Here is a 26,087-nt window from a genome sequence, read left to right as displayed (position 1 = left end):
TTGGACGAGGAGAACTTGCGCTATATTCTGGGTTTTGTAGTTTTTATGGTGAAGGGAGCCGTAACTAGGCGCGGCTCATTCCTGGGAAACCGGAACAAGGTGGACTACAATACCCAGAAATCATGAGGGGAGGCTGTCTTAGGTTGGGGGCCGGCACTACTCCCAAGCCCCGAGCGTTCGGCCGCGTTTTGAGCGAAAACGGGCTCAAAGTTGGCGGGGCTGACGCTTCTCGACCCGGCGGACCGCGTGGCATGCTGGGAATTGTAGTTCGATGCAAGTTTAGGGTTTTGGGTGTGGAGGCTACAAAATCCAAGGTTTGACCTCAGCCTGCCCTTGCTAGTGCTTGGGCCACAGGAGAGCCGTTATTGGCTGCCGTTAAGGACCGTTACCATTCCTGGGTAAGTAGAGCCTGAGGCCCGCGGGTGCGAGCCACCGGGAGCCCGAATACGTCGGACCTTGTTACAGGGGCATTCCTTCAAGAAGTCAGGTTGACGCCTGGCCTCCTTTCATCACTCGGGACTCGGCGGCCCCTGTGGTTGGGATTGTGCTGTGAGAAGCACTGATTCTGAGCCAGAAGATTTGACTGCTCCGTTAGGCCTTTCCGCTTATGGGCTTGCAGGTACCCGCCTCCACGAAGCTCTTCCACACACAGTATGCCTTTCATTCTCCACAGCAGCCCAAACAATTACTTTTTATTGAGCACTTATATACCAGGCTCTGTGGTAAGGCTTTTCGAGCATCTCATTTAATCCTCTCAACAAGCCTAGAATGTGGGCGCTATTCCCGTTTTTTACGGACGAAGAAATGTGGCACAGATTGGTTGGTAAATTGCACAGTCACGTAGCTAATAAGTGGCAAAATCAATATACAAGTCTGAATCTGCCTGCCCTCAGGCCCTCTGAATCCTTTACCACTGCGAAAGTCCCATTGTCTGATACATCTACCCAAGGAAATCAGTTATTGAAGGTAATTTTAACATCTTAATCTATTTTCGCCTTGACTAAATGCTTCAATACCTTGGATCTCACCCCTGTGATTGAATAATCACACCTGAGTTTTGAGAAGAGAATCCAAAAACATGGTTTCCATTTGGAGAGATTTCCCATTCAGGTTGGGTTGTGGTGGGTGGTGAGGGAAGGACAAGTTCCTTACATCAGAGAGCTAGTTGGCCAAAAAGGGAAATGATCTTAGCCTTTGGGAGACTCTCAACATGGGAAGAAACAGTTCCCCTCTGACTTAGGGAAATAAACCAAGTAAAACAGAGTTAACTGTAGTCAACTCTTAGTTTTTCTATCAAGAAAAACTGAGAGCGGAGTAAATATTGTCCAAATCAACAAATGCACTCAATCATTTATATTTGACTTTGGAAACCAGTCAAAGACACCAGCTCAGACTGAGAGCTATCACCTATACCCCTCTCCAGGGCCAGACTGCAGTCAGCACAATGCCTTATATGCGCCTGCCGGTGAAAGGAGAAAGTCAGAAATAATAATAAAGCTTTACATGTGTTACATGGATTTAACTCTTCTAAATATTTTACCTGTTGTAGCTTGTGTCACTTTGTGAAGTAGATTGGGAAGGGGACTTGAAGAAAATTGTGCTTGTAAAAAAATCACAATGATACCTAGTTACAGAACCAGAACCCACATCTGGTATTCTAATTTCCAACCTGTATTTTCTTTTCTCACGGATACACAGAGGTTAAATGAAGGTCTAATGAGACATGCTTTAGGGAATGAAGGTGCTGGTTTCTGTGGACCCCACATTTTTTTGCAGTTCAAAGCTTAAGTAAGACATTCTGCCTTGCATTTTACTTCAAACTGTGCAGCTTTTGTTTAGACCCTTTTCTGGGAAATAGGCAGGCAATTTGACTGTCATGACCAAATTCAGGATGCAAGTACAAGTCCAAAGTTCTGGAATCTAGCAACTCTGAGAATTTAGAGTTAGAGAGGAACTGAAAGATTCTTCTGTCTTAGGATTTTAATTTCAGAATCCTCACTTAGATTTTGTAAGGTCCATGATTTCTCTATAATAAAATTTAAATTTTGTGTTTTTACAAAGAAATTAAATTTATGTGACACTTTTTATACTTGATCTTAGCCAAAAGGCTGAGAAGCGATTATGTGACACTTTTTAAAAATGACCACTTGATAACTGAATATCACCACATGTGATTTTGGTGCCTGAGTTTACTTTAAGTTTACAGTCACATTGGTACAGAATGATCACCCAAAGCACTGCAACATAAGAGTTTCCTAAATTGTGTCTATAGATTCTTTCTTGGGGTTCCAAGAATTCTTGTATTTATTCCTCCCTCCTCCCTCAACTTTCCAATGACAGTTGTCTGAAAGTGGAAGGCTATCTAAGAGATAGCCTTCCACTTTCAGACAACTGTCATTGGAAAGTTGGCCGAGTCCTGCATAATGGGGTTATGTAAAAACATATAATCCTATGTCCTTCTAAATAGTTGTTACATATTCTACAATTAATATATGGTTCCCTAAACTTCTTTTATTTTTTCCTCAACGTAAACATTCCCAGCTTTCTGAGCACCTCATCACACTGGAATAGCAGGATTCTCCCATCGAGCTCTGCTGGCTACCCATTATGGCAGGAGTATTATATGAAGGTAGTCAGGTACAGCCGAGCCCATAGAGTGACTGAGGGATGTACTCGTGAAGTTTTGTAGATTCTGGAATTTACTCCTAGTGTAGATACTTCCATTGTGCCTTCGCGGTTGTTACTGGGGACAGTAGAATATAGTGGTTAAGAGAACAGGCTTCAGGGTCTGACTCCCTGGGTTCTAAATCCTGGCTCTGCCCTTGCTAATTGAATGACCTTAGGCAAGTCATTTTACCTGAGCCTCCATGTCCTCATCTGTAAATGAGACAATGTATGTAAAACTAAAGTGTCTGGGACAATCAATACCTAATAAATTATTATTTCCCTTCCCAGGAAGTCAGCATTACTACTGTGATAATCAAAGAAAAGCTCTCATAATGTCTCACAGATCAAAGCCCTTGCTGTACTCCCAGCATATTAGAGATACCCTTTCTTCTAATGGGCCTAAGAAGGCATGAGCCAGGTTGTGGTTCACATATTCAATACCTTTCAGCACTCATGAAATGTCAGGCTCTATGGCAGGAACTAGAGAATCAGGGCTAGAACAGCACAGTCCCCACCCTGGGCTTATTACTTGAGTTGGTAGGTACACAGACTGACAGTTACAGAACAATGTATAAGAGAGTGAGGAACACAAGATGTACCAGGAGCCTAGAGGGGGGACTCTTAACCTGGAGAAAGGGGTCCGATCCTGAAGGAGAAGACAATTGAGCAGAGTTTTCATAGGGAAAGCAGACAAACTGGAATGGACATTCTAGGCTGAAGGTATGAAAGTCCAGCTGCCTGAGAGTAGGGTACTAGGGAAGAGAGTTTTTCTCCCCTGAAGAATGGGGCTGATGTGCTCAATTGTGAAAGCAAGGACAGGGAGCTGGTCTTTGGCAGCTTCCTGTCTCCCCTGGAGTTCACTTTCAGGAAGAGTACCCTTCCTTCCTATGACATCCCCTGACACATGAAACTGGAGCACAGTGGACTCAGTCTTCTGCTTGGTGCTGTGGGTTTTAAGAAAGAATATGCCAGGCATTTTCTGCCCAGAAGGCACTTACAGTGAAATCAGGAAAACCAGACTCACTTGGAAACAAAATAACAGGGCCTGGCTGGGTATCATGAAATGAGCTCGCTAAGTTAACAGAAGTTGAGGGCACAGTGGGGGGCGGTGTGCAGCTCTCTGGGACAGCATTGTTAGAAAAGACTTCCTGGAGAAAGCATACTTTGAACTTGGCCTCAGAGGCAGCTTAAATCTTGGACCTCCCTCCCGCCATTATAGTTTTTGAGGGCCCTATTGACCCACTCCTGAGCTTGAGTCACAGCCACAGTTTTACTTTTGTTTGTGTGATTATTTGATTTGCATTTCCCCCCACAAGACCCTGTGTTCTAGGATTTTCTTACCCTATAGAGAGAGAGAGGGCCTATTGTGTGCTGGCCCAAGGGATACAGATTGGATTTTTTCTTATCTGTATCCTCACAGTACAATAAGAGGCTCTCTCTCTCTCTCTCTCTCTCTCTCTCTCTCTCTCTCTCTCTCTCTCTCTCTCTCTCTCTCTCTATATATATATATATTCCATTGTGCCTTCATGGTTGATTAATTAATGTATGAGTGAGTAAACAAGTGAATGGTGAGAAAGAAAGGATAAGGCCTTGAGGGTGCAGAAATGAACAAGCAAAGGGTGGAGGCAGGTACACAGTGTAGTGACCCCTGTTTTGTATAATGCTTTATTGCCTACAAAATGTGCAAACATGATGTTGTTTGATCCCTTCCATCAACTGTGTCATTTGACCCTGTGCAATGAGCACAGAGGGTTATTCCTGTTTTACAGTGAGAAAACAGGAAGTTAAACGATTTTCCCAAAGTTTCATTGCTGCTTAGTATGAGTTCAGACTCGAACCTGGTGTTTTAACACAAAGTCTGGGGCACTAACTAAATTGCCATCTTTTTTTGCTTTTCCCAAGGAGGAACATACGGTGAGACATGTCTGGAGGGTTGATCAGGGGCTGGGTCACAGAAGGCCTTAAGTTTCAGGCTAAGGAGTTAAGACTTTATCTTCTAGCTGGTGACAACCTATGGGAAGTTTTTTTTTTTTTTTTTTTTTTAAGAAGCTGTTTAATAAAGGATAAATATTAATGGTATTTGTGAGGTATGGTATAAATTTAATTGCACATTAATATTTATTTAAAATAAACATACAGAAAGTAAGTTTAATTTTAAGAACCAAGAGTCAAAGACCCAAGAGTCAAAGGAGTCATCTCTACCAGATTCAAAATGTTGTTCGTTACACAACTTGGAGCAGCACTGTATTCTAGGCATCATGCTAGATTTTAAGGACACAGAGGTGGCTGAGATGCAGGTCATTGTCAAGATGAAGCGAGATTATGTAAGCAGCTAGAGCCAGCTCCAAGTTAATTATTGCCATCTTAAATAATGGAGGATATGTGTGTGAGCTGAGAAAGCCCTTGATGGTATCACCTCAAAACTGCAAAGGCGGAACTTCAATTCTAAAGAGGTGCCTGGGTTGAAGCCCCTAGCAGCCCTTCAGCTTTCCCTCTGGGACTGTCCCAGAACAGAGATGCAGCTGCTGTTGGCAAATTGGACCACTAGAATGCCTACTTAGAAGACAAGGCCCTCATTGTACACCAATAGCTCACAAAACTGTGATGCAGTATTTGGGAAAAGCTGGATCATCTTCAGGAGTTTCCTAACAACATGCCCCAGGAAATGCCTGATCACTTGGGGGGTGTGGCAGGCATGTTCCTGTCCCTATCACTGCCATGGCCAGCCATGGTTACCAATGGGAGTCTGGGTATCCCTCTGATGTGTCAGGTGTAGGGAAAAGATTGGGAACCACAAACCTAGGTTATCTGCCAGTTGATCCAAGGAGGGGACTGGGCTATTAGATCTGGCTCTATGGAAGGTATCAAGATAGTTCTGTGTGACCCCATGGATTAGAACTAGGAGAGAGATTATCCAAGGAAGAACTTTCTGCCAGGGCTGGACTTCAAAGACAACATGAAGCTGTCTCAAAAAACAGTGAGTTCCCTGACACCAGACATGTCTGAGTATAGACAGGAGAGATGATGTGGAGGAGAGATGATGTGGAGGGTGTTTGGACCAAGTGGCCCTTTTGATCATGAGATACAATCCTATTTATTGGGTGATGGCTCTCAGTGCTGTTGATGTAAAGGAGAAAGGTTCTGGAGTGATCAGAGAAAGGTGTTGAATTACTTCATTCCTCAATTTATTGTTGAATTACTTCATTCCTCAAATTATTCTAGTGGTCCCTACTATGCCAGGCAGTGGGAATACTAGCGGTGAAGATAGATTGGATTCCTACCTTAAAGAAAGCAGAGAGTAGAAGTACAGTTTAGGAATAGGGAAGAGAGTCAAGGCAGGAGTTAATTAAGGACCACTTACTTTATGTGAGGCAGCATTAGATGCTTTTACGTACAATACTCTCCCCTTATCCATAGGGAATACTTCCCAAGACCCCCCAGTAGATGCCTGAAACCTTGGATAGCACCAAACCCTAATATGTTTTTTCCTATACATACTTAACTTTTCACTTAAAAGAAGCACTTTATGGCTTATCTTTGGCATATCCGAATTGCCAGCATCACTTCTCTTGTGCTTTGGGGCCATTATTAAGTAAAATAAGATTACTTGAACACAAGCACCATGGTATTATGACAGCTGATATGATAACTGAGACAGCTACTAAGCTACTAAGTGACTTACGGGTGGGTATTGTGGATACATTGTACAAAAGGATGATTCACAACTTGGGTGGGAGGGAGCAATATGGCAGCAAGATTTTATGCTATTCAGAAAGGCATGCAGTTTAAAACTTAGTTTGTTTCTGGAATTTTCCATGTAATTTTTTCAGACTGAGGTTAACCATGGGTAACTGAAACCAGGAAAGTGAAACTGTGGATAAATGGGGACTACTGTATTTCCAATTCTTTCAACAAGAGCCAAGAGTAGTGATTATTTGCACTTCAGTAGAGGAGACAGGCTGAGAGGCTGAATGACTTGCTAGGCTTGTATAGACAGAATATGAGCTCTTCGGCCACAGACTTTGTAAGAGAGGGCGAACTGATTAATCTCAAAATATCAGTTTCCTCTGTGTAAACTGGAGATAGTGACAGTATCCAACTCAAGGGCTGTGAAGATTCAGTGAGACAGTTCCTACAGAATGCTCTTAGGACCCGGCAGGTAGAGGATGCTCAATTAACCCCGTAGCTATTTACCATTGCCAGAGGCCGCACAGCTAGTGATGGCTAGGTCTGAATTTGGACCGAGAACTTTCCAAGTTTTTACCCCCAGCGTGGGAAGGCTCTGGCTCCGAGCACAGAATCTGCCCGCTATCCCCACCCTGGCCAGCGCGCTTTCCCCGCCCCCGGGCCCGCCCCTTCCTCTGACGGGACGTCCGGTTTGCCTGCGCGCGCTCCTGAAGCCCCGCCTGCCCGCCCACAGCCGTCCAGTAAGCGCCTCTGAGATTGGGCGAGCAGCGCGGCCAAGGCCGGGTCAGAGGCCCGGGTAGGTATTGCGCCGCGCGGCCGGGCCCCGGGGAGGAGGTAGGCAGCGGCCCCCGGAGGGCTGCTTTGTTTTTTTTCCAGTTTTGGGGCCACCGGGCCTAGAGAGCTGGGCCCATCCTCACGGTTCTGTGTCCCCGCGCTGGGCTCAGGGCGCACAGAACCACCGCCCGAGGCACCAATCGTGCTGCGTGGTGGGGCGTGGAGTACGCGCCTTTTTTCCAAGCGTTGGTTACAATTTATTGAGCACACTGTTACACCCACTGGATCAAACGCTTTTATAGGGTTGGCCTTGAGGACAACCCTCCTAAGTCAGGTTTTTTCCTTGTTTTACAGCTGTGGAGAAAGGTTTACAGCTGGAAAGCGGCGGACATTGTGCATTCAAACCGAGGTTCAGTCCAAAGCCACTACACTTTACAACTTTGTGGTCAGACCTAAGTTTGGTTTTTGAATCCACCTCTGCCGTTTCCAGTTGTATCACTTTGGTGCCATTCCGACTCTCAAGTTTACTCTTAGGAAAAATAGGAATATTTATTTCACAGGGTGGATGGAAAGTGCTGGGCAGCCGTTTCGCTGAGTGATCATCTTCACTTTTCACACAGGCTCCCCTCCGTTTTTCTCTGCCCCAGGAGGCTAGACTGGTTGTAAAGTCTTAGTGAAGAACCCCCCAGGCCATGGCGGCTACTAAAGAGGGCGGAGAGAACCCGTCTCTTTCCCCAGCTTCCCAGGTGGAGGCATTAGCACCTTTGGCGTTGAGTTTATGAATTTCAAAGATTTTTCTCACTCTCTTAACTGATGCAAGACAGAGCAAATTTCCCCAAGTTGGGGGAGACCAAGCCCTGCTTTGAGAGAAGAGGGTCCTTTGGTGGAGAGTGTAGAATTCAACACGTACACCAAAGTTAGGGTCAAAAGGAAAGTTTATTAGAAAAGGGGTAACACTCCACAGACAGTGTGGTTTCCTCTCAGAGGCAGAGAGAGCCTAAGAGAGATGGGGACAATAATACAGTAAAGAGGACTGAGAGAAGTAAGGGTAGTGTGAGAGACCCTGAATTTTCGGGGAATTCAATTTCTATATCATTCTTTACTTCCTGTGCGTTACCGTTTAAAGTCTTTGTTTACCCATTTCCTTTGATATGGGCATCCTGTGAAGAAGGGGAAGAGTATTTAGCCAGAAAGGCCTGCTGGCAGTTCTCAGCCTTTAATCCATAGGTTCCTATGGTTTTGGCCATAGGGAATGAAAGATTCTATTTTGTGTAGGGTAACCACTTAAAGACTGTTTTCCTGTTTCCTCTTCACAGGTGTGGGAAATGGGTTGTTAGCAATCCCAGCAGAAAGCTTCCTTTGTTCTACAGGTGTCCTCGTGGCCAGGCTGCAGGGTCGATCAGCATATTGCAGTCTCTGAATATAGCTTGCCTCCTTTAGTTCTCTTTCCTCCGTCCTACATTATTAGGGGAAAATTATCATCCGAATGAACTTTGACATTAAGTCCTAATTTTAAAGTTGAGGAAATGGAAGTCTTTGAATATGGGGTGGGGGAACCCATTTTACCCGAATAAATAAGGTCGATTTGGTGGGGTGCCAACAGGCCTTTGGGGAAGCGATAAAATACTAGAAAGCTGGCTGATGAATAGAAAGTGAACAGGCCAGTTGGGGTGGTTTTTTCTTAGCAGGGCCCTAAATTCCCAACAAGCCTTTTCTGTCTAGCTCGAGCGGTCTGAGCCTGTCCTGGATAATATGTTTAAAGGGTCCCACATATCTCTGTGTTTGTGCCTTAAGGAGAAAAGATTAAGGATGCTAGCTGAAGGCAGGCAGGCAGTGAGCTTAGCTTTGGTTTGAAAACTGCTCACACTGAAGCAGCTAAAATTTTTCTCCGAAAGCTTTAATAGTTGTAAAAGGTATGATTTCTAGTTTATTGTAAATATTGACATTTAAAAAATAAAACAATCAGGAATTTATTAAATAGACAATGGAGTAAATACCATGGGTTTGATTTCTCTCATCTTTTGAAAAAAACACATCAGGTTTTAGCAGTTGCAATTTACATCGTTCCTTTTTCCTTCTTGAACTCATATTTCTACTTTATTTCCCCCACAGATTTTTTTCTAGTATAATAGGTTTTATGCTTGAAAGCCTTTGGTTTGTCATCTTCTGCAACAAAAATACTTACAAAAATTAAAATTAAAACATTTTCGAAAGTTGCATTGTGGTCATAATAGTAAACATTTTCTTTTGGATTGAGTTTTTACAATTGTAAAATACACAACTGATCAAAACATATTACTAATTTTGATCATTGTTAAACATGAAAAGTTTTATTTGAAGTGCTTCTCTTAATAAGCTGAGTGGAACTTTTTCTTTTAATTCCTATATGTATCCATGTATGTTTGCTAGAATGAGCAGAACTTTTTTCTGCCATGGCTATAAACATTGAAAAAATTGGTTTGTGTCAATAAATGCACAAGAATTGAAGGCATTTTTTGTGGCAGTATGAACACCTTCTGAGTTATAGGCCCCAAACTCACAACGATATATCATCGAAATCAGTTATTAATAACCTGTCAAGTGATGGTTCTTCTAAGACCTCCTTTAACTTTATTGAAAGCAAAGGTTTGGAAACCACGGCACTCAGGAGGATTTGTTATAGACTGTCAACTATAGGCAGTCACATTCTGAACATGAATACCGACACTTCGAATTGCCCCTTTGTGGTGGCTTGTGGAGTATTTTGCACTGTGGGACGATGCACCTTAGTAAGATTTGGCATGGGTGGGTAGTTATGCCTTTCTTTGAAACGTAGGAGGTGGGTGAGTGTGAAGGGAACCTGGGAAAGGAGAACCTACAGCAAATTCCATGGCTGATCTGTTCCCATCGGAAGAAGAAGGAGAATTGAGTTAAAAATGTATTCCTTCTTAAACTGTGACTTTGTGCTCTTTGGAAAATCTTTATGCCTCCCCCACACAGGACTTCTCATTCTTCAGTGTGAAGACCACGTGAAACTACTGTGGGCAAATACCTAACTTAACTTCCATTTCCTCACCTTTAGAATGGGAATAAATCAAAGAACGGACTTTATTGGGTTGTGCCGATCAGGTTGGGATCAAGAATGTCCCTGACACATGGGGAGCATTCAGATGGTGGGTAGCTGCTCTTATACTCTAGTTCCTGCCTGCTGGGAAATTCACCTTGCTAGGCATTCTGCCTCAGTTTCCTCATCTGTGAGCCCAAGATATTGTCGGCCCAGGAAACTAGGAGTGGGAAGTAATGTGGAAAGGTTTTGCAATTCTCGTAGTAGGTTTTCTGGAACAGATATGTTCTTATTGTAAAATAGTTAATGTTGAGTTCCTGCTTGCCCATGAGCTGGACATTTTGCTGCTTGGTTTATATATTCATTCAACAAGTATATCTTTTGAGAGCCTTCTACTTTCAGGCCCAATTGTAAGCACCTTGGATGCAGCCGTGCCCAGATTCTAAGGAGAGAGGCAGATTACCATAAACGTAGATATTCAGTAGGTTGGGTGGTGATAAATTGATAAGTGCTGTGAAGAAAAGTGGAACAAAAAATAGTGAAATGGGGGTGCTATTTTATATGTTCAGGACAGTCTCTGATAGGGTGACAATGGGGCAGAGAAGGGAGTGAGCCATGCAGCCCTCTGGGAGAAGAGATTTCCATGTGGAAGGAATAGCATGTCCACAGACCCAAGTTAGTGCTTAGCACAGTCAAAGGGTAGGACGGTGGCCAGTGTGTCAGGAAGGGTACCATCAAAGGGGCGAGTGGCAGGAAACACCCACATCTGCCACGAAGCCCCTGCAGGACTCTGTACGGACTTGGCTTGTACTCGGAGATGGGAGCCATTGGAGGGTGTTGGGCAGAGGGGTGACATGATTGGACTTGCATTTGTAAACGGTCACACTAGCTTAGCTGCTGTGTTATGAACGGACTGTCGAGGCGGGAAGGCGGTGGCAAGGAAATCACTCAGGCTGCTGCAGTAATCCAGGAGTGAGAAGACGGTGGTGAACAGACCCGGCGTGTCTGGCCTGGTTGTAAAGGTGAGGGGCAGAGCTGGCAGGGGGCGCTGGTGGATTGGATGAATGTTGTGAAAGAGGAGCCAGGAGGACACCCAGGTTTTTTGCCTGAGCAACTGAAAGGATGGAGAAGCCCTTAGGGAAGTGAAGTAGAATGCAATGATTGACAAGTCACATACCGAGTTGGGGAAGATGAGGTGACCCTGATATATGTTACCTCCTTTAATCCTTACAAACCCCATGTTAATAGTCATTATTAATCCCATTCTATACGCAAGAAAACAGAAGCCCACAATGCTGGCACATTGCCCAGAGACAGAGCTGAGATCTCAGCCAAGGCCCCTATGACTTCAAAGCCCCTGAGAGTTGACATTTCCCATGATCCATTTTCTGCATAAATGCCAGCATAGTAGTCCAGTCCAAACAACCTCCTTGCCCACCCATATAAGCGTCCTGGAGTGATGGTTTGTGCTTGGAGAGTGCTCGAGACACTTGTTTCCTCCGTTCCCTTGGTGTTGGCAAATAGAAGGGAAAGGAAGACTGACCACCAACACCTTCTCTTGCGGCTTTCTTCAGGTAATTGGCAGCCTGGAGGAGGTGGTGATTTAATAGAACTAGCAGATAAGGGAACTTGGATTCAGGTTTAAACAGCAACCTCTCACCAGTAATGAAAGATTAGAAGTGGAGAAACCATAGATAAAAATAGCACTTACTAGTTAACTGAAAAGCAATATATTTTTGCAGCCACTGCTTCCACAAGAAAATAATTGGATCCCAAGACAGGGAATGACTTGTATTTGTGAATGATTATATTGATCATTGGCGCAAAATGGATACATCCCCTTTGGAGAGCAATTCAAAGGAGAAGCACCTGACTGGTCAGGCATACCCAGTATGAAACGGCGAGAATCTGCAAAAGGAGGAGGAAAGGAAGCTGCTAGCTATTGAGGGAGCCAGGTACTGCCCTGGTATAAGTAGGTTTGGGGCTGTTGATTGGGAGATGGCAAGGCAATAGGACTAACTTCTAACTTTAATCCTGAGCTCTCTCTCTGAAGGGAGGTCCATTCAAATATCAGTTTCTTATTCCGTTTAACCTATTGGGTGTTTTGTTTGTTTCCATTTTTCCCAGGAGGGGTTTACTAGCAGCAAGCAGCATATTCTAATGGGAAAAGGAATAGGCCGGGAGATTAGTTCCAGACTACATCTTGCCACTAACCAAAAAAAAAAAAAGGATGTGACCCCAAGTATTTTCCCTCCCCTTCCCCGATCATGGAGTCATTCAGTCATTCATTCTATAAATAGTTGTCACACTTTCTGATGAATGAGAGGGGACATTGGTTGAATGCTTAGTATGTACCGGGTACTATACAAAGCACTTTACACGTATTAACTGATTTACTCTGCACAGCAACCAAGTAGGTGCCATAAGCTCCATTTTACAGGTGAAGAAACTGGGTTAAAGAAAGGTTAAGTAATTTGACCAATATCACTCACCTGGTAAGTGGCAGAAATTGGACACTATGCTAGATGCTAGAGACACAGGAGTGCAAACTGGACGTGGCTCCTGGATCTCATGGAGCTTATTTTATCTAACATTGAAAATAATCACAAAAATAAAAATACAAAATATAATGGATACAAGGGAAGGAAAGGAAACAGAGTGAGAGATGCTGGGGGCCTGATGAGAATTGAGGGGTAGAAGAGGCTGCTCTGAGAGGAACCGTAACTTGCTCCCTTGCTGCTCTCAGGTCCTCACTCAGAGACTTACCTGGTTTCTTCTTTAAAACGACCCGCATGGCTCTCGATACCCACACCCGCTTAGCACCACCACACTTATTGTGAACTTATTGGTAACATCCCTACCCACACCCCGCTCCTTCGGTAGAGCGTAGGCTTCAGCGGGGCAGACACTCTTGTTTTGAACAGTGCCTGGTGCCTGACCCGTTGAAGGAATGAATGTGGAATAAATGAAGAGAAGTTAGCCAGATGGCGAGTGTGGTGGACCGAGGGAATAGCATACATGGAGACTGTCAGGAAGGAAGGAGCCTGCATGTTCAGGATCAGAAGGCAGATGTGTGATGAGCAAGGCTTGGACAAGGAGTGACTGAGGGGGTGGAGGGGTCGGCAATAGGCAGGTTTTCAGCAGGCGAGTGACGTGATCAGATGTCCTTTAAGCCATGACCCTGGCTTCCGGGGAGAAGCAAGGCAGGGACTGGAGGATCAGGTCACAAGGCTACTGCAGTGGTCCGGGCACAGGGTGCCAGTGGTTTAGATTAGCAGGATGGGCCTAGTGGAGTTAGAACTTCAGACAGCCCGAGGCAGTGGGGCTTTTTATCTGGAGGCTTGTGTAGCAAGCAGCTCACTCTCATTTTTCCCTGAGGAACACTGCCAGAGGAGATCTAAGACTTCTTCCCTGAAAAGATTTTCTTTGTCTCCGGGCAGTTGGAGCCCCAGAGGTAAAAACTGAGAGGCAGTTTGGAGAGGCTCAGTGAGAGGGCCTACCATGTATGGAGCACGGTAGGACTGGATCCTCACTTCACAGGCTGCAAACACCACCTCTCTGACTAATCCTTACCTCTTTTTTTTTATACCCTGCTGCCTCCATGGACATGGAGAACGAGGGAAAAGATTGAATGTGGCTCCCCCGGGATTGGAGGCCCACCTTGGCTGATGAATTCCAGGCCTGGGATTACTTCCTCAGTCCAGCTTTCATTCCTCTTACACTGGGCATAAGCTTTACTCTGTTACTATGGGACTCAGTGTTGTCCTTCTGCTTCTGGCCAGGCCAGCTCCAAACAATTTCAGGTGTCGAGCAGAAAGATTCCCAGCCCACCAAAGGTCATGTCATTCTTTGATTACCCCGGTGAGCATTTACGGGCTGACTGCTCTGGGAAGAACTGTCTTCGGAGGAAGAAAGCACCACTGTGACTCAGCCTCCCGGGGGATCTGATGTTGGTGTTAGCACTGGAAGTCCAGCCCCCTCATTCACAGGTGTGGAGACCAAGGCTCAGAGACAGGCAGGCAGGCATTTGAGGCTCAGCTTACCCCAAACTCACCATCCTGGGCCAGGCTGGTGAGAAGGCTTCCCGCAGTCACATAGGTTATCTTGTGGCAGAGTCCAGAGACTGGGACCCAGGCCTCGCTGCTTCCAGTACAACCTTCCGTGTTAGCAGTGGTTCTGGTGCCCAGCTTCCGGGGGCGCTAGGTCCCATTCTAGATTCAGTTTCAGTGCCCTGGGGGGGAGCCTTGGTTCCTGTACCTTTCCTAAAGTTTAGTGGGGAATTCAGATCAGAGCCAGATTTAAGAGTTGCTGTGAGGTTCCCACTGCCTCTGCGTAAACGGCAGTGGAATGAGGGGAAACTGGAGCAGGTTCTGGAGAATGATGATTTTTGAGCCATAGCAGGAAGAAGGTCGTGAACACAGGTTATCAAAGGTGGTCACTTCTTCATAGGTGCCTAGGGAGGAGCTGGGACAGGTTTGGGTGGGATTTAGAGGCAGCTTGGAATCTAAGCCTTTGTTTCCTTCTCGCTAAGTCTTAAGGGGACAGTGGCCTCTTGCTTGCTGCGCCTCCCTCCCTGGGTATATTTGTGAGCAGACCTGTGAGTGGGTACGCATGCATGCACACACACACACACACACACGCGCGCCAGGGTGAGTACCATGTGACTACTCTCGCATACCTGTTAGCAGGTTTCATTTGTTACTGTCTGTCTCCAGTTTTCCTGAGGAGCAAGACCTGTTTTCCTTTGGTTGCCCAAAAGGTCCCCAGAATCATGCTGCAAAGCCCAGAGGAGCTCAGTCAGCGGTTAGTAAAGGAATGAGTTATGGAGGGGCTTGCTGGATGGGAACAGCTGTTATTTGTCCATCCCCTTTAAGCAGGGGGCCTGGGGCCTCCCTGGACCTGTGCTCCTCCATCCCCTTGGCCATCCTGATGGTGGCCAAGCAGCTGTTGGTTTGTTTCCGCAGATGGTCATCCAAGGCACTGAGAAGAAAAAGATATTCATTAGGTTACCCTGGGAAGCTGGGACAGAGCTGAGCCTGGAATTTACATCTGTGCCCTGGTTGCTGTCTATGAGATCCCACCCTTATTCTGCCAAGGGAAAACGACAATATGAGCATCAAAGAATCATTTTTCTTTAGCTCTGAATTGATTTGCCTGCAGGCAGATTTATCGTCCTTTGTCTTATCCTAAAGGTAAATTACTTTTCATTACCTGAGTACAGTGAGGCAGGGGTGTAGACTCACAGTTGGGAGACTTGTATTCCATCCAGGCTCCACCAATAGCTGTGGCCCTGGGCAAGTACCTTCCTCTCTCTGATCTTCCATCTCTGCCACTGTAAGCGAAGAGTAAGTGTTGATTCTGAGCCCTGTTACACAGCTGAACTGCCCGGGCACCTCCATCTCCAGGATTCTGACTCAGTAGGTCTCAGGAGGCCCTGTGGGTGGGCAGGGAATGAGATCATCTTAGCTACATGAGCTTCCAGGCCCTTTCAACCAACTCTGGCCAAGTTGGGTGACAGGTGACGATGGCTTGCTTTTAACGGGGAGAGGTCAGGGCTCTGTGGAGAACAAGCCCTTGCTCTTCACGTGGCCGTGGCCTATTCTCAAGTCCTACTCCCATCGTTCCAGATGGGTCTTCAGCAGAAGAGAAGCAGACTCGTTGCTTCAGGGACGAAGGACAAAGTCGGGATAAAAATGCTGTTGCTAGAGTTTACATTTCAAACATCATTTGCGTGGACAACTGTTTCTGACAGCTGAATTCTATCCTTCAACTCCTCTTTTTGTAAGCTGGAGGGAGACCACCTGGGGATGACTCCAGTGTCGGAGAGAGGGAGGAGAAATGCTTTGTAAATGGTTTAATAAATTAGTTAGGTCTCTCTATTTGGATGACAACGCTGGTGGCTAGTTTCCTCTCTCCACCCTTAGCTTCCATGGGTGAGAATGAGCCTGGGCAAATCGAAACTTCTAAGTTGGTCCCCCTGCTGCTCTGAGCCACCCATCCACTCAGCCCACATCTGAGCAGCTGCCTCCCCGTTATTTGGTGTGTCCTTGGGGGAGCAAACTCTTCAGTATAGGTTCAAGTAAAGTGTAATCGGGACAGTACATCTGTTGTTTAACAACAACAACAAAAAGTCCCTTGATAGATTTCAAGGCCCTGGAGATGTGATTTGATGCTGAAGGAAGGATGGGGAGACCTGGCCTTTGACTTAATTTCCTCCAGTCTGGGAACAAAGTTCACTCTTTGCTCCAGATAATGCAACATGACTTGAAAACTATTGCGAGATAGTCTGAGGTGGCAGGAACGGGGATGTAACTTCATGAAGGTGTTTTTTTCTTCCTGTGCCTTATCATCCGACTGTAATCCCTACCTTCCGCCCCACATCACCATCCTCACTTCCTTTACCGACCATCAACCACGTTTCAGGCAGTGTACCAAGGGCTTTATGAGGCAAGTTCTGTCATTCCCAGTTTATGGATGAGGAAACAGGTTCAGCGAGGCAAGTGACTTGCCCGGGGTTACACAGCATGTAGGGAACTGGATTTGAAGAGGTCTGTGCTGTACTGCTGCTGCTCCGTCTGAGTCACAAATCAACACCAAGCTCAAAGTCACCTCCCCTGCCAGCTTGTTGTAAGGTTCCTCATTCTTGGCAAGATCCATAATTCTCTACATCTCAGGCTTAGTGGCCACCGAGCCACCGCTTGCCGCTGAGGTTCCTGACTGAGCCACTTGGTTGATGAGAGATTACTCGCTTCGGTCTAGAATAGCCACCCGGGCAGTCCTTGGGCTGGTGTCGGGGTGGGGCAGGCAGACCATTGCTTCCCATGAGCCTCAGTGCCCCGGACTCGAAAGTGGAGGCAGTGGGCGGGGGGGTGCTTCTGTGGGCATCTGGAAGGTTGACCACAGAGGGACAGGTGTCCCCTTCCTCCTGGAAGTGTGCCAGCCTCAGGGACTGCCGCCTCCAGAAAGCACTCTTTGCTTACCAGCACCTGACCTTGTTCTGCCTGCTCAGCACTCGGCTAAATTTAGACTGTGTTCGTTTGCCTTCTTTATGAGTGTTTTTAAAAGAATACTGGAGGCCTTTCCTGAAAGAATTTTCTGTTTCAGGATGGTCCCAGAACTCCGCAGGCTCAGGGCTCGGCTGGCCGGGCCAGGCTGCATCTCCCTCTCCCAGCACTGATCAGGCCTGCTCTCGTCCGACACACAGGTTTCTCGGGCATTCCTGTGGTGGCCCATTGCAGTCCGCTGAGCTCGCCCTGCTCTGGGGTTCATTCGACTTCTGGGTCTAGTCATACTGACCACCCTTTTCCTGGGAAGATGTTCCTGGTGGGCCTGACAGGAGGGATCGCCTCGGGCAAGAGCTCAGTGATCCAGGTGTTCCAGCAGCTGGGGTGTGCGGTGATCGACGTCGACGTCATTGCCCGGCACGGTGCGTTGGGGGCGCGGGGTGTGGGATTGTACGGGGCAGCTCCCCTGGGCTTCCTTTCTTCCGTCACGATGCCCCCACCTTTTGATATGGCCTTTCAAGGCCTCAGAGGAGGGGAAGGCTTTCCTGTCAGCCCTGTCCGATGTCCTGCTCTGTGCCCCATGCTTGTCCTCTCCTCCCCTCTTCACTCCTTCCTCTCATTTGAAGTTTCCCCTTTCCCTCACCTCACCCCATGACCAACACGAAGGATTTGGCGCACTCTGCTCTCTTCCTTAACTGCCTGCCTTCCCCTCGTATCCTTTGTGCTTCAGCTGAAAGAGTCAGCTGTGGGTTCCCCCATCATTTTGCCTCTAATCACTCGGCGTCCTCTGGCTGGTCTGGAGGCCCTGGACAGTAACCCAGCCTCTTCTTTATGCCACAGTCGTCCAGCCAGGATACCCTGCCCACCGGCGCATTGTGGAGGCCTTTGGCACTGAGGTCTTGCTGGAGAATGGTGACATCAATCGCAAGGTCCTGGGAGACCTGATCTTTAATCAGCCTGATCGGCGGCATCTGCTCAACACCATCACCCACCCTGAGATCCGCAAGGAAATGATGAAGGAGACTTTCAAGTACTTCCTCCGGGGTGAGGCCCAGGGCCTGGGACAGGGGTGGGCAAAGCCCTCTTCTTATAGGGCCAGGGGCCTTCACTGCAGAAAGGTTGGCCAGGGTGGTGGGGAGCTGGATATCCAGGCTGTTGGGTTCACACTGTTTATTGGCAACCCCTCCCCCATGCAGAGCCCTGTACCAGCCCCAGAGGAAAGAAGCATATGTCCCTCAACTCTTAAGGAGATTGACAGTTTAATGAGAAGAGATACTTGAGGCTTTTGAGCCATGATCCCCAGGAAGTAAGTTGATTTCTCTAGTAGGGATGGGAGTAATAATAGCTGATGAATAATGGGGTCATAAGACCTAAGTTTAAGTCCTGGCCCTCCAGTTTCTAGCTGTATGACTTTGTCAAGTGAGCCAACCCCTCCGCCTCTTTCCTCATCTGCATAGTGAGGATGATAATGCCAACCTTGCAGAGCTGTCAGGGGGGACTAAGAGTCCACGTCAGTAACTGTCCACCACCACGCAAATAGAAATGACATAATCAGAGTCAAATTTGGTGCTGGTCAAGCTGCCTGGGAAAGTAAGTTTGCAGACAGGAAGTTGTGGAGGGTCAAGGATGGCCAGGGCAGGTGACAGAAAGGTTCTAAGTGGAGGATAATCCTTCGGGGCTAGGGCTCAGTGGAGAGAGTTAGCCTGGCATGTGCAGGGACAGCCAGGTGCTATGCCAGGACTGAAAGAAGGGAGAGTGTTTGGAAGGCTGGGGTCTCTGGTCAGTTGGCCAGAACCTTCTGCTGCAGCTGACGGCAACCTTTCCCAAGCCATAGGCCACAGTTCAAGCCCTGTTCTTCAGGACAGTGTTAGGCAGGAGTAACCTAATACTTACTGTCCATGATAGGGGTCAGTCACCAGGAGAAGTGGGAGAGCAGAGAACAGTGGCTTGGGATCAGACAAGAGTCTGGCCCAGGGCCCCTGCAGCCTTTAGCATATGTGGCCTCCAGCCTGGGCCTCAGAGCTGAAGGCCTGGCTGCTTGTCTCCCCACTGTCAGTCGTGATGCTGAGACTTTGCTTCCTGGAGGGTATGGGGAGCATTCTATGTGTTCTTCTGGCTTTTGCACTGTGATCATGACCAAACTCCATATTCTCTGAGGTGTCAGGTTCTCATGTACAAAGGGGGAACCTCTCCACACTCCCATCCCACTCTGGCCAGTATCTTCCTTCAGAAGGAAAGGGATGACTTGACAGACATCCGTGATGTTAACCCCTCCTTCCCCTCCCCCCAGCTCTGGCCAGGGTGGGGAGCTGGCTCCACATATCCTCGCTGGACCAGCTTTTGCTTTGGATCTCAGGACCTGGCCACAGGCCTCCCTCTCTTCCTCCTCCCTCAAGGAGTACCTCTGGACTTTTTCTGCTTTTATCCTGAATCTTGTGTCTCTGCCAGGACCCCCTCCTGCTCCCCCATCCAGGAACAAAGCCTTCTGCCTTTCATTTCTGCCCTTTTGCATTTGCTCCCAGGCCAGTTGCAAGTACATCTGTGGGGCTTTGAGGCAACACTGGCTTTCCTCTTCTGAAATTAAGCATTGGATAATGTCACTCCAAAGTGCTACGGTGTCATCCACCCAGCCTCCTCTCTCCCCAACCACCACTACTTAAATAAAAGCCAGAAAGCTCTTTTCAGCTCGATAAGGTGAAAAATGAGGACAACAGCTGTGGCTTCCACAGTCCCAGTTTTTCCCTGATGACTGTAACAAATACAACTGTCAGAGCTGGTATAATCAAACGTCAGATAAGATCACCAGCTGTTGGGGAGGTCTCTGTGTAGGCAGACGGATGTCTTAATAGAGTCAGGATAGTTTGCAGAGCTTATCAAGCAGGAGGGATGTGACAGCTGAATAGCCCTTTGCTGGTGAACCAAAGAGCTGGCCACAAGCTCCCGAGAGGGGCTGAGGAGAAAGGACAGTGAGCGGAGAAGAAAGGATGGGAGCGGAGCAGGAAAAAGGCGATAAGGGGCCCAGAGAGGATCTGGTCTTGGCTCCTGTTCCGAGTTGGGAGGGGAGCGAAGGAGCCATCACTGCCCGCCTCCCTCCTCAGGGAACACTAATAATAATAAGCGTCATTTATGGAGCACTTGGTGAGGGTCTGGGTGAGGGGGCACCTGCATGACTTCGCTCATTTAATCCTCCCCATCTCCCTGTGAAGTAGGTAGTCTTTTCACTCATTCACACAGATGAGATTTATTAAGGGGCCCAAAGTCACATGGTAGGCAAGTGGGGGACTACAAACCCAGGCACGTCATCAGAACCCAATTTCTTAACCCCTCGTTCCACTGAGGGCTTCCTGACCAGCAGATCTTGGGGAATAGGAAACTCAGCCGCTTGTTCCCTGCATCACCTGGAACACCAATTTCCCCATGACACCCTTGGAATTGGTATGATGTGTGTCTGGTTCTGTGGTTGGAAGCGTTTGCTGCGGGACGCCATATAAGCCAGACGGAGGTCTCTGGGCAGAAGCAGTGCCCATCCTTTCTCACTGCTCTTGGACCCCTGCTAGCTTCATTGTACCTCTACAGGGGTCACTGGCATAAAGAGAACTTGGAGTGTGGTACCTACAGTGTTTTCTGGACAGGCAGCCCGGGGATGTGCTAGTGCATAGTGGGTGAAGGTGCCACCTTTGACTGGCCTTGGCTTGTAGTGGAAGGGCCAGCCAATGCCTTTCTCCCTGCTGGAGTAAGTTATTTAGTATTAGTCATAAACACCCCAGCTTCTCCAGACCTGTCTCTGCAGTTTCAGGCTAGAGGTCTGCTTCTGATCCTGAGGAGCAGCCTCTTTCCTATTGGGGCTGCTGCTGCTACCCCCATATAAGTCTCATGGAGAGTTGGCGAAGATAGCTAGCTATGCAAGACTCCACTTCGGCAGGGAGCTGGGCTTGGACCTGGCTCTTGGGCAAGAGTTTGTTTATTTGTTTTAAAGCAAAGGTGGGTGAAGTAGGGCAGTAAGAGCCCAGTTACCCTGGAAACTCTTCCCAGTCTTCTACAATCCTGGCTGTTCCGTTTCCTTGCTCAGAAATAACTCTTTTGGATTCAAGGTCAAGGTGAACTGAAGGCTTTGTGCTTGCCCTGACCATCTCATCACTTTCACCTCATACTGCTCAAGGCCTCCACTTAAACCAGAGCAGGAGGACTTCAGTGCTCCTTGTGCTTTGCTGTTCCACATTCACTTCCACCCACTCATTTTCAAGTATCAGAAGTCCTCCCTGCTTTGTAAAGCCAGTCCAAATGCCATCCCTTCTACAAAGTCTTACCTGCTCATTCATTCAAAAATGACTTTGCAGCATCCTGTTCCGAATGGCATTGGAACTGGCTAGTGTTCAGGTTATGCCCGTCCTTGGAAGGTCTTCCCCTCTGCTGAGGAGTTCTCAGTGGTAGGAGCCAGTGGCTTCAACTCTGTCCCCCGACCTAACACATAGTTAACCCTTGGCGTGTGCTTGTAAAGTTGACCTTGTGGCTTTCCCGGCTTTTCCCCAGGATACCGCTATGTGATTCTGGATATCCCCCTGTTGTTTGAGACCAAGAAACTGCTCAAGTACATGAAGCACACAGTGGTGGTATACTGGTGAGTGTGTGGCCTGGCCTGGCCTGGCCTGGCCTGGCCTGGCCTGGCCTGGCCGAGGCTGGAAAGGAGGACCCATAGAGTCAGGCATGTACCTGAGGAATGGCCCACATCACTGTACCCTTTACCCACAGGGTGGCTAGGAGGCACAGGGGATTGGGGTAGCAGTGCCCAGAGCCTATAGAAACCAAGCTCTGTGCTTAACCCAGATATGCCCCCAGGTAGGTGTAATCGGGGATGGGCCCCCAGGCTTCTCTAGTGCTTGAGAAGGGCTCCCCCTGCTGGCTGTTGGAGGCACTTCAGCCCAGATGCCAGGCCCCGCTCTAGGCTACCATGTTGTTATTCACTGGCTCTCTTTTCCCTCCTCCAGCACTTCTCAACTTTCCAAACAGCTCCCATACTTATTACTTTGCTTAATTTATCTTTTAACATGACGTAGTTAGGGCATTAGTTGGTACTAATGAGTTATAGAAGAAGAAACTCAATGTGGGGGGCGGGGGGTGGTTCACAGAATTTGTCCAGTGTCTCCCATTGGCAACACGTATGGACAAAAAGTTGCAGGGAGGGAACTGTCAGAGCCCAGCTAAGGAAGGAGCTCTTTGTTCTCAGACTCCCTCAGGATGTGAAGCATAGCAGAATCTAGGTTTGGCAAACAGAGGAGGATCAAACTGTCAGAGAAAATGAGTCAGTCCTAGTGGGGCGAGAGAATAGAGGAGCGTCTGCCCCCCAGACACTTCCTGGAAGCCGCCCACAAGCACAACAGACTCAGGTGGGCACTTGGCTCTGTGGGTATTTTGGGCACAGGGCGGCTCTCAAGAGACTAATGCGTGGGAGGTTCCTGGCACACTGGAGGCGGTGCCGGGAGCACTCGGTGCCCTAAGCATCTCCTTGCCCTCCCCACCAGCTCCCCACTGTGGGCTTGCATTTAAAACTCAGTCTGAGTCCTCTGAGCCTGGTGTAGGGACTCAGGCATCCTCACAGGTCCAGCATGGGCCCATGTCTCCCTGTATAAACCTGCAACCTCTCTAGGTTCTTTGTTACCTGTTTGCAAAAGACGATCAACTGAGGCCAAGCAGACTCCATGAAGACTTGGAATTCTCTTTGCCTTGGAGTCTTAATACAATTGGAACTTTGTACTGAGGGATCAGAAAAAAAAAAAAGAGGGGGTTATCTTGAGTGTAGATGAGAAAACAGAAGAGGACCGGGTTACATCTACAGGTACCGGATAACTCCACACCTTCCCTTGCCACCTTTCTCTTCCCACACTTTCCTTTGAGGTTGGTCTGTTCGCTAAGAGCAGAGATAGCTATGGCCCCTGGCAGATAAGTGGGGCTTTGTATGTTCTGCCAGTTCTTCGGGAGATCCTCCACCCCACTCACCAGCCAGAGGACCCTTTCCCAGAGTCCCAGATGCTGTTCATGCACCACTATCAGCGCCTGGGGGGATGAGGGGTGTGTGTGCATGGCTCGGATGCTAGAGGTGTGAATGAGTGATGATTTGCTTTTCATAAAAGGGATCTACACTTTACAAAAATAAGGATTTCCTCATGGATTCCTTTACCTGTCACACTACTCCTCATGCGTTTGAAATGATATGGGGCAGGTACCAAAGCACGCCTATACCAGAACATGGTAATTCATATTTTTGAGGGATGTGCCCGTTGTGGAATAAGTTTTTGGTAAAAACCCCATTGCCACAAATAGCATCTATCTTTAACTACATGGGACTATTTCTGAGCCCTAGGATGGACTGGCAGAGAGTTCTGCCTTCACATTCCAGAAGGTCCTCTGGCACAGACCACACCTTCGGAAGGATGTGCACTCAGGTGGCCCTAGCCATCTCCATTCCCTCACCCCAATTTTCCTAGCCCCAGACTTGCGAGATCCCTAAGATTGAATATAGTTCTTGTTTTCAGCCAGGTAGGGATTGGCTCCATGACTTTAACAGTACAGTATGTTGTCCCCATAACAAAGGAAATCAGAAGTCCTATTTACTTTTCAAGGCCATTACTAATGCTATCCCTTCTATAAGATCTCCCTTGATCACCCAGCCATCAATTATTTTCTGCAGCATTCTTTTCTGAATGGCATTGGAACTGAACTGGCTAGCGTTCAGGTTATGTCTGTCCTTGGAAGATCTGTCTTCACATCCCAGAAGGCCCTCCGGTCTAGGCCACACCTAAGAGAGGATCAAATGGTAGTGATTGAATCATCCCAACTTATAACTGGGAAACTTCAGGCCTGGTGGCAAAGCGGAGAGGCCCCAGGTGACAAAGCAGCTGCCACAGCCCTTTTCCCTTGTTCCCATTGAGGGGCTTAGGCAGTCACGGAGCTAGGGGGGTATTAGAGGTGACCTCACTCCAAAGGACAGCTGAGCAGTTCGTGAATAGCTGCAGGACGGGGTTTCCCGAAGAAGGACCCAGGTGGTAATATCAGAGTGAGTCAAAGAGGTATCCTTTAAATTCTCTTTGGAGTTGGGAGAAGAGGGGTTGTTTGGTGTGATCTGCAGTGCATAGTCCTGCCCTAAGGACTGAGGGGATCTGATTCGCAAGTCCTTGCTCAGACGATGGCATCAAACATTGTGCTCAGCATGGTGCTTTTACTCTAAATGTGTGTGGGTGGCGGTGGGGTGGCAAAGAGGGGTCTTTGAGGTGGCCCAGGAAGCTATTTTTGATGCAGCAGACTGAGGCCCCCAGGGGAAGTGCAGGAAGCATTTAGCTTGAAGGCACAGGACTTTCAATAAAGGTCATCCATCCAGGGATCCAGGATGTAGCTGATTCCAGGTGATCATATCTTCCCCTCTCAGCATAGTGGCAAAGCAGAGAGACCCTGGATGGCAGGAAGAAGTTCATGCAGCCTTTCCCCCTTGTTTATATCAAGGGGCTTAGGTAGCTCATCTTGCCACCAGGGTCTTCACAGAGTGGGGTGAGGTGAGCGGAGCCAGTGAGCTTCCAGGCCACCTCCCTGGCTGTGGGACCCTAAATATATTCAAAGGAAAGGGCTGCCCATCCTATAACTTGCTGATGGGAGGGGAGGCAGGGGCCTACAACGCCTGAGCAACCCTTTGCCCTGTCCTTAGTGACCGAGACACACAGCTGACACGGCTGATGCGGCGGAACAACCTGAACCGCGAGGATGCAGAGGCCCGGATTAATGCCCAGCTGCCCTTGAAGGACAAGGCTCGCATGGCCCGCCACGTTCTAGACAACTCGGGGGAGTGGAGCATCACCAAACGTCAAGTCATCCTCCTGCACTCTGAGTTGGAGCGCTCCCTGGAGTACCTGCCGCTGAGGCTCGGGGTCCTCACAGGTCTGGCTGGCATTGCCAGCCTCCTCTACCTGCTCACCCGCTACCTCCTGCCTTCCCCCTAGTGGGCACTCCAAGGCAGGAAGCCCCAGGCCTCTATCTCCTCAGAGGCTGAAGCTAGGTAATGAACACATTCTGTTTCCTCCCAACCCCCTCGTGTCCCTCCCTCTCTGTCTCTCCCTCTCTCTCTCAATCTGGGCTAGAGCCCTGCACTGGGCTGACCCTTATTTGGGGTGCATCCTGAGGCAGAGAAATAGTCCTCTGTCAGTAGATACTCCCTCCCACCATCCTCAGGACCCCTTCCTCTGGAACTACCTGTAGAACCATGTCCGTGATGGGTTCTGTAAGCAGCAGGAGGAGACTGTTACACATATCCTGTGGGTGGAGGTGAGGAACACTGTTCTGTGGCCCTCACCAGTGTTTAAAGCTGGGAGGTTCCCTGGGCTTGGACTCTCTCTGAGCACATGCCCCATCATGGCCAAAACCTCCTTCATGGACCATGGCAAATGACTTTGGACCCGTGGGTAATGCAGTAGCCGGCAGAGGCCGGGCCTCCTCTGGGATGACTCACCGTCCCACGTTGGCATTTCTCCAGTACTCCCCTCGCCCTGCTCACCGCGTCCCACCACTCTACCTTCCATTCCATGTGCCCCCAGCCCTGAACTCTTGGTAGTGCACGTGCACCAGCCTGTTTCTCGCCTCTGTGCCTTCACTGTGCTGTTCTCTGACCTAGTATACTTTTTTTTCCCCCCCTCTATAACTGACTGTCTCCCAGCCTAGGCACTGTCTGAAGCCCCAGGCTGAGTTAGGTGCTCTGGGATGCCACCAGCCCCATGCTTTACCTGCATCCACAGTAATCAGCCCGAAGCTGGTTGGTTTCCCCTACTTAGACTCTAAGTCCTTTGATGGCAGGGACTGTCTTATTCATCTCCATGTCGGCTGGTGCACAGCCTGCCTTGTGTTGGTGCTTAATAAAGTGTGTTGACCTGAAA

General features: G+C 48.2%; 1 protein-coding gene across 3 annotated transcripts; it reads left to right on the top strand.

The window, feature by feature from the left end:
* Window positions 1–162: 162 nt before the first annotated feature.
* DCAKD (dephospho-CoA kinase domain containing) lies at window positions 163–26,087 on the top strand. 3 transcript variants are annotated; one of them, XM_039846783.1, is made up of 5 exons: window positions 163–398; window positions 17,376–17,597; window positions 18,016–18,219; window positions 21,706–21,793; window positions 24,869–26,087. In XM_039846783.1, exons 2-5 carry the CDS (start codon window positions 17,486–17,488, stop codon window positions 25,158–25,160), a joined length of 696 nt encoding a protein of 231 aa, XP_039702717.1. In that variant the 5' UTR covers window positions 163–398; window positions 17,376–17,485; the 3' UTR covers window positions 25,161–26,087. The 3 variants fall into 3 exon arrangements, with proteins under 3 accessions (XP_039702717.1, XP_039702716.1, XP_039702718.1); XM_039846782.1 differs by lacking the exon at window positions 163–398 and adding an exon at window positions 7,022–7,150; XM_039846784.1 differs by lacking the exon at window positions 163–398 and adding an exon at window positions 7,098–7,188.

This window comes from Pteropus medius, unplaced genomic scaffold, assembly GCF_902729225.1.
Source record: "Pteropus medius unplaced genomic scaffold, Ma_sr-lr_union100, whole genome shotgun sequence".
In the NCBI taxonomy this organism is placed as follows: domain Eukaryota; kingdom Metazoa; phylum Chordata; class Mammalia; order Chiroptera; family Pteropodidae; genus Pteropus; species Pteropus medius.
This window is presented reverse-complemented; position numbering and strand designations above follow the sequence as displayed.

Excerpts from the sequence above, each read along its gene's own strand:
- DCAKD (XM_039846783.1), top strand. The coding sequence starts at position 17,486 with ATGTTCCTGGTGGGCCTGACAGGAGGGATCGCCTCGGGCAAGAGCTCA. Across the intron at positions 17,598-18,015 it reads CGACGTCATTGCCCGGCACG|TCGTCCAGCCAGGATACCCT; the intron begins GTGCGTTGGGGG and ends TTTATGCCACAG. Across the intron at positions 18,220-21,705 it reads TTTCAAGTACTTCCTCCGGG|GATACCGCTATGTGATTCTG; the intron begins GTGAGGCCCAGG and ends GCTTTTCCCCAG.